General features: G+C 37.8%; 1 protein-coding gene across 1 annotated transcript; it reads right to left on the bottom strand.

Annotated features, from left to right (window-relative positions):
- Positions 1–3,069: 3,069 nt before the first annotated feature.
- LOC121430052 (monocarboxylate transporter 12-B-like) lies at positions 3,070–13,199 on the bottom strand. Its single transcript, XM_041627326.1, has 5 exons — positions 12,775–13,199; positions 8,371–8,618; positions 7,771–7,914; positions 5,727–6,713; positions 3,070–5,169 (listed from the first exon to the last, which is right to left on the bottom strand). Exons 2-5 carry the CDS (start codon positions 8,576–8,578, stop codon positions 4,853–4,855), a joined length of 1,656 nt encoding a protein of 551 aa, XP_041483260.1. The 5' UTR covers positions 8,579–8,618; positions 12,775–13,199; the 3' UTR covers positions 3,070–4,852.
- Between the last annotated feature and the right edge of the window lie 242 nt (positions 13,200–13,441).

Here is a 13,441-nt window from a genome sequence, read left to right on the forward strand (position 1 = left end):
TGTGAAAATATCTTCACAGTGTGGAAAGCAAGCAGTTTAACAGTGTGAATAATATTTTTACATAGTCCACCACAATGGCCCATATTCTAAAGTCGGGTTTAATTTAAACTCTGGCTTAAAGTTGCGGTCTAACTATGGATGGCCAACTGTGGCATAAATATCAAGGCTCAAGCTCATTTGACCCTTAACTCATTCTTAACTATCTGAGAACGATAAATAAGATTATCTTCATCATGAAAGAAGTAGGAAAGAGCACAGTAAAATGAGAAACATGCCATGTTAAAAAATATTTAAAAAATATTGTTGGCTTTCCATAATTTTAGCGCAAAGTTAGACCATGGTCTAACTCTTCAGAATACGGGCCATTGTGGCCAGACTGTGCGACACTCTGTTCTTTCCATCAGGGTAACGACAGTTTAAAACTGCGGAAATTATTCGATTCTACTGGCTGATAATCAACTTGTTATAAAAATTGTTCGCTTGGGATTAAAACAAGTATATAATACACATCTTTGTGAACGGGACAAGACAAACATTGTTGAATTGATTCACTATAATCATGATAATACATGACTTCGCTGTTGATTGTTTCAACTTAAATGACGACAGTTCTTCGTGCAAAATTGTTTGAAATTATATTAAATATAATTAGAATTTTAAAAAGGGCCTTTGGGTAAAGGCCCTTTTATAAAATGTCATTTTTAACATGAACTTCAGGTGTTTTTTGCACTGTACATGCACGAAAATTCTGAGGTGAAAGAAAAATCTATTTTGCACAATTTGAGTGTCTGTTGATTTTTAGTGATTCTGTTATTGGCTGTCTTTATGAGTGATATATATCGTATGTTAGGTAACCAGGTCAATATCTAGATAATTTTTTTGATTCAATTTGTATTATATATATGTAACGTTAAATGGTAATATTTACCGTGATTGTCTGTACATTTTACACACACACACAACGATGACGTTACAATGACGTACTATAGCATTCAGGTGAAATGTTTTGTATGTTCTGACAAATAAGCTTTCTACGAAAATTAAATCGTATTTAGGAATCATTCGTTTTCGTATTCTGCAACATGATGTGTATGTATTTCCATTTTTGTACGGTTTGTTATTTTATGATTCCAGGCCTAGCAATGATGACCACATACATTATATTTTCCAACAAATTAGAGCATATTATTTCATTCGACTGTTAATTCACCCCTCCCCCCCACACACGCACAACACACACACGGGTCGTGTGGTCCAGTGGTTAGAGCGTTGGACTCATAATCGCAAGGTTGTGAGTTCGAATTCCAACTCTGCCATTGTCTCCACTTTGATAAAAAGGCTCAAGAGTGATGATATCTGTCGTCTATTACATCAGCAACTATGACTGATTAACCTAGACGTAAAATGTTTCCAGGTTAATTGGTTATATACCAGCTTGGCGTTTACCAGCAAAAAAATGCTGTCCTGCCGAGTTCCTATACGGGAGTTACCAAAAACTCACACATTGAAAATATTCATTTCAGCAATCTACAGATATACATGACCAATGATCATATGTGTTGTCATTGATATAGAAGGCTAATCTTTGAGTGTATGTGTAATACTAAAAAAAGGGCATTAGTTCTAAGAAGAATTATCTATGAGGTGAACGTAATGAGCCGGAAAGTGTGTTTTTTAAATCATGCATGTGGTATGTTAAAAATCAGGCCGACGGGATACTCATGAAGTTCGGTGACTGAAAAGTATCATGTTTAACATAAAACATTACAAAGAATAGAAGTTTGTAGAAAATTGTTGAAGCTCTCACGTGGCAACTAGCTCATGCGGCTACATTGAATAGGTGTTAAACACCGGTGAAAAATCATACTTTGGGCCTATATAGTGAAACCGTCGGGACAAAATTAGGAAGCAAAATAATGCATGAATTACCTGTAACTGGACAGTAATAATAATATTGAATCATAAATTTTCTTAGTTTTAACTGTATATAGTTTGGAAGTAAAACAGTAGATATATATTTCCTGTAAGTGGACAATGATAATTTTAATGTTAGTTTTATAAGGTTTTATGGCTTTTAACTTTTTAATATTATATTGGTAGTTTACAATAGGTTAATTAAATGCATGGTTCGCATTTCGTTCGTACACTGCAAAAACTCCGGTGTTAATTTAACACCAACCTGGTATCTCGGTCCACACCAGAGAGGTGTTCAAACAACACCGGTTTGGCGTTAGGCTAACACCAATATATAAGCAACACCAATTATTGTAAAACGAATATGGTTATTAACTGTTTAACTGATTATTAACAGGGGTTGTTCCAATGTTTCTCTGGTGTGAACCGATAAAGATACCGGGCCGGTGTTAAATCAACACCGGTGTTTTTGCAGTGTTTTAGTATGGTTTTATTATTGATATCATTAAGTGAAATTTTAGATAAAGTAGTTGTTGTACCTTCATATAGTTGTGTATTCTGCATTGAAAAATGGCCTCACCAGCCCTACTGGAAAGAACAGTGTCTCACAGCGTGTGCCATAGTATGTTCACAGTATGGAATACAATGTGAAATTACCTTTACGCTGTTAGATTTCAGCATTATTTCAGTAGTGTAAATCACATATTCACGTAGTCGACCGCGTGAACACGCTTTGAACAGTCACACTGACGAGGTGTCCACAGTGGGAAAATACCATCCACACTGTTGAATTTGAGCATTGTAACAGTGTAAAAAATTTTACATAGTCCACTATGTGAACACACTGTGGTCACACTGTGAACACACTATGAACACAACTGTGAACACACTATGAACACACTATGAACACCTGTGAACACACTATGAACACACTATGAACACACAGTGAACACACTATGAACACCTGTGAACACACTATGAACACACTGTCATCACACTGTGAACATACTGTGATCACACTGTGTTGTCTCCAACTGGAAAGGGCTGACCTAGGATTAACCACGAGGAATGTTTCCTATCAAAAAGAAAAGTTAATCAACAATGACAAAGAACATTTCAACGAAAAAAAAGTGGGTCTCAGGGTGCCAATGCCTGCTTATATTTTAACGTTTTAAGATTATTGAACGTGATTGTGTATTTGTTTACAGGTAACGCAAAGCAGCTGGATCGCACGTAATCATTATGTAAATATGAAATCGATTTGTATCATTATTTAGAATGAATTACTCTATTTATGGTGTCGGGTTCCTAAATGCTAAATGATTTTATCAAGATATACTCTGTTAAAATATAGTTCTGTCTGGCCATTCATTTTATTATGTTCGTAAATGTCTATATTTATCATTTATGAAAAGATTAAAATTATAGGGGCCAGTAGAATGTTGCTGTTGTCTCGCTTGCTGAGTTTATGTTTTGTAGTATTAATGATACAGATAAAGAGAATTTGAGCAAACTGAAAATCGAATTGTTGCTAATACGCCCGGTTGGTAAGGCGTTTGTCTTTGTATAATAATGGTCCCTTGGAGGGTCTTAAGTCGTGGGTCCTCTGGTTGCTTACTAATAAGTAGGCTTAGAGGTGTTCTTTGCAAGGCATTTATCTCACGAACCAGGTCTCTTGGATCATGTGGATGACATTCAGTCATTCGTCTTGTACCAACAAGCATTTATGCCTTCTTACCAGTAAAATATCCAAGTCGACAAGCGACATATCTAGGGTGGCGTGGAAAAGGAATCAGAGATACGAAGAACAGGGGTTGAAGAGAATCGTCAGAATTTATAGATGGAGTTTTGGATGAAGAAGGACGAAGGGAATAAAGACGTGAAATGAGGATGACTAAAAAAGGAAAATGAATGAATGAATAGATGGATGGATGGATGAATGAATGAATAGGATGATTTTTTTTCATCGCAAAACAGAAAGACATGCATGACATTTCAAGGAGACTGGACCCCCGGTCATGGGCTAGTTCAGACCAGTATAAAAAACGTGCTTAGGGTTTGAGTGAATAATCATGACTCACAAATTTAAGCTTTTCGTTTTATACTTTCACCGATTTTTTAATTTATGTGTTTGTTTACATTTATCTATAAATTAAATACGATTGTTGAATTAACATGACACAACAATGACAACAAGACATACTACAGTTCGTTTCAGCTATTTCATTGGAGATTTCTGTCAACACGCCTTATGCGAACATATTATTCCGGAAATTATCGTCAGATTTTTTTGTTCATCTTGAGGGGGGGGGGGGGGGGGGGAGGGAGGGAGGGTGGCAAAACGACCCTCTCCCATACGCTTCTGTACAAAATCGAAAATTGGGAGAGTGACACCCCCCCCCCCCGACTTTGCGGACCACCACCAATGCTATAATGGGTTACATTCAGAAATGTACAATTGTGTATATATATATTTTTTTATTTTCCAATTTACTTCGCCATATATCTGTACATTTGCAGTACATTTGGGTCTAACAAAAAAAAATGGACCTCACTGAATCTCATTTCAATTTAGCCACGGGATGTTGTGTCCTATCATCCTTCTTTCTGATCGCTAATTTGAATATATTCCCTAATCATTATCTTCCTGTTCTCTTAAATATATTTCTGAGTTTACTTGTCTTGTAAATTATGTTTTGATAACAAAACTTTGTATTGTTTTCTCAAAAGGTGCGAATAAAAAAACGTTAGAATTATTGATGATCATGTTGATATAATTCAATAACGAGTAGCGTTATGCCATTGGTCATATTGCTCATGCACATTTTGGTCGTAAAGAATGTAGAATTTGGAATGCATATGGGTTTATGATATAGCAACTCAATATTTTCTGTCGGGGAGATAAAGATCTCCCTGTTCATGTAATTGATAAAACGTGTCACATTTGGGATTCCCACGTCTTCTTGTCAATATCTCCATCAACATTTCCATTCAGAGTAGCAACCTCCACGTTTCTGTCGGGTTTTGAACCTTCATTCCACTGAACCTTACTGTCCTTCCTCCTCAACCTCTCAACCTCATCGCACTCAACATCACCCTCTGGAGAAATCGTCCGATTCCCTAATCGCCGCTGATGGCGCTCTTCAAGTTTCTTCAGTTTTCCAAACAGGAGGAGAGAAAATGAGGATGTGGCGAGAAGTGCTCCAAACAAGAAGAAAGATATATCGAAGCTTTTGGTGCGATCATATATCCAACCTTGGAAAAAAGAAATATTTGATTGAGTTCCCAGCATGCGCCGACTCTAACAGGAAATTTAAAATCACTCTTTCTTTTAGATTTAAAATCTATCAAAATAACAGTCCCATTCGAGAATCTATTTAAAAAGTAACAAACACGATGACGTATCAAATGCAATCGAGTACACTGCTATGAATGAATGATTATGGATACTTAAATACCAACCCGAAATCTCAAGTAAAGACTACATTTGTAAACATGTTAACAAGCATTTCAAGATAGTGACATGTTTCACCTACACCCTTGTTTAACTCTGTGCTAAAATTATGGGAAGGCAACAATGTCAGTAATAATTATGTTCACATAACATAGTTTGTTTCTTTCATTTATTTCAAGACGGCTTTGTTAATCATCCTTTATGAATTATGTGAGCATCAAATGGGCAGATACACTGCACCTCTACTGTATTACGAGATTAATGTAACAGTAAGTGGCTATCCATACTTAAACAACACCTTCAGGCCAGAGTTTAGATTAAACCTAACATCAGAATACGGGCCAACATCTAAACTTACCTCCTAGGACAGGCCCAATAAGACATCCTGTGCCAGTGAAGACCATCAAAACTCCAAAGGCTCGACCTAATTTTACGACTCCGACTACCTCCTTGAGGACAATTGCTGCCGTGCATATGTCTATACCGCTAAAGGTTCCAACTGATAGCGCTCCTACGATAAACCAAGAGTACGTCGTCGGAGCTCGAAGCAACATGGTCGAGATTCCCCAACCAAAGAGGGCGATACCAAATAACTTGGTGGCGCTGATCACTTTTCTGCCCAGTACGAAAGCCGATATGATTTTCCCGATAAGATTTCCGATCCCAAAGAAAGACAACAAAAAGGATGCGGCTTGTTCGCTGATCCCTCGATCCACCACGCTCAGTACAAGATGCGTCATGACGGCAGCCATGCAGAGACCAGCGAAGAATGTGACGAACACAACAAGACTAAAGCGGTAGTTCTTGGTCAAGAGCGAGGCTCCGGTCACTCCTCCCAGACTCTGCAGACGAGAAGTGCGTTTTTTGTTCAACCTTTGGTACTCGTCCTGATGGGACTGACTCGTAAGCCTCCTGTCTGTTATTTCGCTATCATTTTCAGTTCGCTTGAGTGGTGATAATGAATTGTCCAAATCCGCCCGGTTAATGCCGTCATCATCTTTATCACCATCCTCGTCATCAGTTCCTTCAAACTGAGTCATTACGTCTTTCTTTAAAGCGCCCTCTTCTGTTGGGATACGGTCATGCTTATCGACTTCGAGTGGGAAACTCGAGACGGGACGAAGCAACATGCCGCAGACCAGAGAGTTGGCCAGCAATCCAGCAAGCACGAGATACGCTCCTCTCCAGCCGTATTCTGTCGTCAGGTACTGGGTTAAGGGTGGCATCACAACTATGCCCACTGCTGAGCCTGCGCTCGTAATGCTCTGAGCAATTCCGTAGTATTTGGTGAAGTATTCAGCGATGCAGACTGTGATAGCATTGAGTGCAGAGCCGTAACCAACACCTGTAAAGGACGTAGAAACATGAGGTAAGTTGGGCATGAATTAAATGAAAATTAAAGTTTTGGCTGCTGCTGTATTCAAGGCGAGACAATAGAACACTGGCACGATGATCTCTGGGAAGCATTTCATGAAAGGGCTTGTCAGACGTTTTATCCGATAAGTCCTGTTTTATCCGACAGATAACATTGTAAGTGGAAGGTTGTCAGATCTCGTCTGCTATGCAGACTCTGAATGGCTCGTGAGTCGGGATCTCAGCGCGCGTAGCGCGCTGTTGCTGGTTTGCAAACCAGCCTGAAAGGGCGAGCGAAGCGAGCTATTTCAGCCACAGTAGACCTAGTCTGCTATGCAGACTCCTTAAATCAGCTGTGGTACACACACTGCAGATGTGATTCTACATTTGTAGACTAGTCAGATCGGCATCTTGTCGGACAAAAATATTGATAAAACGCTATCCTGAAATCGTGACATCCACTGCCAATTTATGTCCAAGCTGAGTCAGCTGATCAACCTCGAAAGTTTCATGAAATTAAAAATATGTCTATGATTTTCAGTGATGAATATGTTCTGATCAAGTCGACTACATGTAAGGAGTTCGCAATCTAATATCAATGGTCACTGAAAATCACAATTTGTTTAGTGAAATCCTCCCCAGGGTATCATCAAATGCAACATGGAAAATGAATCAATGAACAATATTTTGTGATGTTTATGTAGGTCGATCAATTGAATCTTTCTTGATGAAGAAAAATTAACGATAAAAAAGAGACCGAATGTCAGAAATGATTGATTGGTTGGTTTTCTATTTAAAGTCATATTCTATACATGTAGATACCATGAGAACAGCGTAATGAATTGGTTGATTCATTGAGCGATTAATGTATTGACTGATTGGTTGTCCGACATATTAAGTATTCTTGAATGACTACATTCTGATTTCAAACTGACTTGATTGATTCATCCATCGATTGATTGATTGGTCGGACGACGGAGTGAATGACTGACTTACTGGATATAGGGCAAATTAGCGTGTAGATTGAGAAGAACGGAGCGAGAACTCACCTGCAAGAAGTCCAGCGGTCACGTATAGGACCCACGGAGAGGGCGCCACACTGCTCAGAATAAGACCTGTGGTACTGATGACACCGCTGATAACAGTAACAGCACGAGCACCAAGTTTGTGAATGGCTGCTCCAGAAATTGCCCCTATACAAAAAGATAATGGTTTCTTTGTAATTACAGTGCCAAATGTGCTGGTTCTTTCAGGAAGAAAGATCATTAGTTTTGACAAATAATTTCATCTGAAATATTCACAATTCTACCAAGTCCGTAAGTTGTGGTGAATATGATGAGAGATGACGAGGGTAGTTCGACTATTTGCTAATGCACGAACAACATATTCACCATATTCATCGCCATCGTCCATCGTCAAAATATTCAGAGACGTAACAGGCCTTTTTTGCAAGTGCCAACACTGATGAGCTTGGATTATGTTGTAGCGTTAGCAAGTTCGAGGTTACATTTTTCTAGTTGGGTTAATTTGAAGACTTTCAAAGGGATCACTTATCGCTGAAACAACCGAATTCACACCTCTTATTGATCACATAAAATCAAAATGACTCATTGAGGACCGATCTCCTTTTTGGTAATAAGATGAATTACCTGCAAAGTGATAAGCTCCCATCTGTATGCTAAGAACCGTGCTCAGCTCTGCCGTGGATGCTTGGAAGTGATGTTGCCAGTGGACAATGAATATTCCCGTGCAGTTGGAGATACCATCAACGAACAGGAGACAAAGATGGGCTGCAACCAAGATGAGCCACCGCCATTGAGTAAGGGAGGGTCGACATACGCTACACTTCAGGTCCATTATGGTAGCTAGTAGCTGTTTAGCTGACGGGTTTCACAGTCTGTGGATAGGGACAGATTAAAAGCAAGTCATGAATAGGTGAGAATAAACTTCACAAGGCATATCGCCTGGCATAAGATGTGTTAGATGGATATCACTTCCATGGATTCTGGCGAATTTAGTATTTTTTGTCCTAGAGGTATGCAATATTATAATGGTCAAATTTGGCCACAGACTCAGATAACTCGGTGTTAAATGACACAACGCTGGCTCTGGTGTTGTCATTTTTCCTCAAGCATTCTGGTTATGATGACAATCCTCCTGCTAATTGTAAATGTTGTAATATGTTGGTAGTGGATCATTGTGTGTGTGTGTTGAATGATAATTTAGTACACTTTATCTATGATTAATGCCAAAACCATTCGAATTTATAATACTATGACAGTTTGATATCCGAATTATTTGAATATTATGCAGAAGAGAACAAAAAATGATATCAAATAAAAATCAAGCAATAAATGGTGAATCAATTCTAATTTCACGATCGTATGAACATTACAGCTGACAACGTAGTTAAACAACCAAAGCGCCATCTCTCCCGTTACTAACTTTCTTCTTTATTTTTACTACCTCCATGGTTCAATCAACTTACAATGACATTCATGTATAAATATATTATGCCGATGGCGGTCATGATCCGAATGAAAAACAAGCCAGCAAAGGGGGTCTAAATGAAAAAAGAACAGACTTTGTAGGCTGCTAAAATTGGTCATGATGAACTATAGGATTATAATTTATACAGATTTTAAAAAATACAGTCATTTGGTAAAAGAATACTAGACAAAGGAAATGAAGTAATACACAACCAGAAAAATCATGAAGGTTAAACAAGCTTACTATAAAATCATATTGGATTGGGTAAAACAATAGTGTTCAGAAGAAAGCTGTTTAATTTGAAAATATAAACATCATGATCATCAGAAACACGATTTCGGACATCGTTTGGTAAAGGGTTGGCACTGAAGTTTGGAATTATTTTTTTTTCAACAACTACTAATATTTTCTGCTAGAACGTATTCCCCGAAAACACCGCGAAAACACCAATTTATTGTACCAATCCTTTCTATGGAGATACACAGTTCATTCGAAATAGGAATTAGGTTTTACACCAACAAATGGTAGATTGACAGGGCTGGTAAAAAATAATGACTCTTCCACTAAGAACTGACTTTGACTTTGATGTATACGCTCCATAATTGGAAGGGGCACCAACTGTACGAAAAGGTCAAACAGATTGCCCTCTTGTACGAGGTCATCCAAATTCCTCCTAAAAAAACCGAGCGTGTTTGATATTGTCAACAGAACACCAATCGCACACTCACTGTGCAAAATGAGTATAACTAAGCAAGACATAATTATATACATGAAAGAACCGGGGAACACCTGGGAATATGCCTCCTCCATTGTTAAAATGGTAAATATCTCGCTTTCGTGAAAAGTACGTCCCTTCTATCTGAGGTGGTGACCATAGGAGAATTTCATCAACATTTCTGTTCAACAAGCTGTCAGAGCCCTGCTTACAAAGAGTTATATTTGATCCAATCAACTACAACTATGGAATGTCAGCAATGCCAACATCTAAAATACATGATTGTTCAAAATATTTTCTAGATGTGATGTATATTCATACAGTTACTGTTTTGTCGACAAAACAAATGAATTCAGTATGCTTCTCTTTGTTTTCAAAGGACATTGTGCAAATTTCCTAAAGAAAAAAAATGTCATTGATGGATTTCGATTATTTGCGGTTGGTGGGATCAATCGTAACTCTTTGTAAGATATGATCTGACAACTTTCCTTGATTTTAAATGCATGATCATCCATGTATATGGAACTTTCATGATTCGCTCCCCTGTTGACGCTTCTTTTTAATTTGTAAGGTTTAGTAATGTTGATATAGCCTTTGCTTCCCTTTACTGTGTATGTCAGAACCTTCTTTTTCCTGACGAAATGGACCCATATCCTATCCCCATAAATTATTGGAATGGCCCCAGAATCAAAAGTATATACATGTATGCCATATTTGATAGCCTGCATTCAAATAAAGTTTCAAAATGTGTCATTTCTCTAAATGTCCATTGCCCTCAGCTCGGTCGTTCCCTATTGCTCTGCATAATGCAAAGCCATGTTATAATAAAGTCTGGAATTCTGCTGCGTTGTATTTTCAATTCATACATGTCAACCACGGACTATTCAAGGCCCCTTTATACAATATTTACCACCTTAGGCTACACAATGGACGAACGTTTGTGGACGTCCCTTGGTCTAGTTCCTGTAATAAATAATCATATCACGATTCTTACTTGTTTGCCATGCCCAGCAATGAGAGCACTGGCGGGTTTAAATGGATGGCAATATTTTTTGAAATATATTATTTGATGGTTCTATAAAAAAATAATCATCATAATACGATGTTTTCGCTCAAGAACTAGTCTAGATCTGGACGTCAGGAGTTATTTATTTGGAGACCCCTACACTCACTCACAACCAATACATCGGTCCTCTCTCTTTTCGACTTCTCCTACTAGCTGAAGAAGGTGAAAAGAGGAAAGATGTATATCATGAAATTACATAGGCTACCATTAATGTTCACAAAATCAATGTTAGACTCGGTGAACTCATTAATTGGGTAAAATGAATACATTTGATGTCGCATTTGATGGCCATAAGGAAAATGAGCAGACATAGAAAGATGAACATATTTTACTGATATTCGTCCATTCATGGCAACACGTACGCTTCATTATAATGCATTTCCAAAGTTGAGCAAATAAACCGGTTTCGTATATCCGAGTACCCTCGTCCATTGCCAGATGTGTATAGCTTTTTTCTATTGCCCCGTCTTTTTTTGCGTCTGCTTGTGAGAGACAATTTTAATTTCTTTCGCTTTCTTGTGACGTCATCACAAGACAGACGGTTAGATAGAGAAGGTGTCTGAGAGGAAATTAAGCTGGGTGAGTATCGATCGTGAATAAAGCGATTCTGACAGAAAGTCGACTGTGAGGTCTTGATGTACCATTTTGAACCTATATTAATGCACTTGTTTATCCAGGATAAACGTTTGATAATAAGGCATTTTTTTCATTAGAAGTAAAATAAATGAAGTTTCTATTCATGTATTTAGGGAGGGGTAGGATAGGGATCGAGAGAATGACATGAGTAAGTGTTTGAAATACAGGGCTGTAGCTTTCTTATTTCATTCTCAGTTTTTTAATAACACAAAGGCATAAACAGCCTTGCCATAAAAAGGTTATGACTCATGAATTGAAAGTTATAATAAATCAAAGGTTAGTAAAAAATATTGAAATAAAAAAATGTAATCGAAATGAAAAGTTTAAAATGAAAACCCCTAAACACTGATAAAATAATAAATGTAATGACGGAATTTAACAAAGGAATGAAATGATGGGGTATGGGTTAGGGCGGTCCGCGGACTATAGTTATTTGGTTAACTTTGCCCAATGCCTGGCAGCTCATCCAGGTGAATCCAGGTGTTTTATTATTTTTGTGTTACTGTATTATTGTAACAATTATTTGTTATCATTGTATTTGACTTTTTTGATATTCTGCCAAATATAATTTAAAAAAAATAATAATACAAATTTTCAGCAACAAACATGCCACAAGGCAGAACATTAGCCAGAAAGCATAGTAATAGCAAGGAGCTTCTGTTTGAACATGGACCTATTACGAGGTAATAGGTCCATGGTTTGAAGCTCCTTGGTAATAGTTTCGCTTATGTGAAATATATGTAACGATGCGACAGTAAAATAGTGGGAGAAAGAATGGAACGGAAGCGAAGGACAAGTTCAAGGGGTCTGGTATTATCGGTGTTAATATGCTACACTGACATACCTTTGATAATTCTAGATCAATTACTTAGTAAACATTCAGAATGTGTTTAACCTACAAATTGGTTGATTTTATATGAACGAGGATTAAACTATATCCATCATCATGCATATATCAACCGCCGGTATATTAATGCTAAATCGAAACAAATCCGTGTCTTTTCGGAGTATATAGTACGTATAGCTGTGCATGCATGCTAATGAGGGAGAGAGAAAGAGAGGGTCAACACTCCCTATACTTCTAAACATTATTTGAGCTCTAGCTGTAGTAAATGACTTTCAACTCCCACCATCTTGTGAACTTACCGTTTCAAACCAGCTACGATGCCATCCAAAATCTGCTCCTGTCCTTTCTGCATATTATATAGATTTAAAACGGCAGTATTCGTTTCTGAATAGACTGTGCACAGTTTATGATACATGCGGCGTGATGTACTCGGTGCATTAGTTCAAACTGTAGGCCGACATTTCATGAAGCAGATTTCACGTTCGCGAAATGCAGCTTTTTTTACTGGTCACGTGATGAGGTTTGTAGCTTCGGATCCACCATTTAGTAGGCCTACCACCAAATGTTTGAAGACGTTGATTAGTTTCAAACATATTCAACACACACTATGGATGATACTTCAGAAATAGTTATTGGTGAACTATGCTTGCTGGTGCATGTATTCATTATCGTTCAGCGAAAAAAAATCAGACACTGTGGCCTGATCACGATTCGCCTTGAATGGTTCAACAGAGCACAGACAGCAAGTAGGGATGGGTGAGTTTGTGTGTGTGTGTGCACACAAGTAGGCATACACACAAACGCGCACTCACACATAAAATGCACTGTTAGGCCAGGGTTAAACTTTCCGTTTCAGAACTTCGATTTCAGGGTATAAAAAGAAGCAGTCTTATAATAATGATATTATATTCAATAAATCGGCATTCGTTTGAGCTTTGATTTGTGAATAGAGTATTGCGCTACTAG

This window comes from Lytechinus variegatus, chromosome 16, assembly GCF_018143015.1.
Source record: "Lytechinus variegatus isolate NC3 chromosome 16, Lvar_3.0, whole genome shotgun sequence".
NCBI classification, from domain to species: Eukaryota; Metazoa; Echinodermata; class Echinoidea; order Temnopleuroida; family Toxopneustidae; genus Lytechinus; species Lytechinus variegatus.

What these genes read in the sequence shown, in the direction of transcription:
- LOC121430052 (XM_041627326.1), bottom strand. Translation starts at nt 8,578, where the DNA reads ATGGACCTGAAGTGTAGCGTATGTCGACCCTCCCTTACTCAATGGCGG. An exon ending in GACCGCTGGACTTCTTGCAG is followed by an intron (nt 6,714 to 7,770) that starts GTGAGTTCTCGC and finishes CGTCCTTTACAG; the next exon opens with GTGTTGGTTACGGCTCTGCA. An exon ending in TATTGGGCCTGTCCTAGGAG is followed by an intron (nt 5,170 to 5,726) that starts GTAAGTTTAGAT and finishes CTTTTTTCCAAG; the next exon opens with GTTGGATATATGATCGCACC.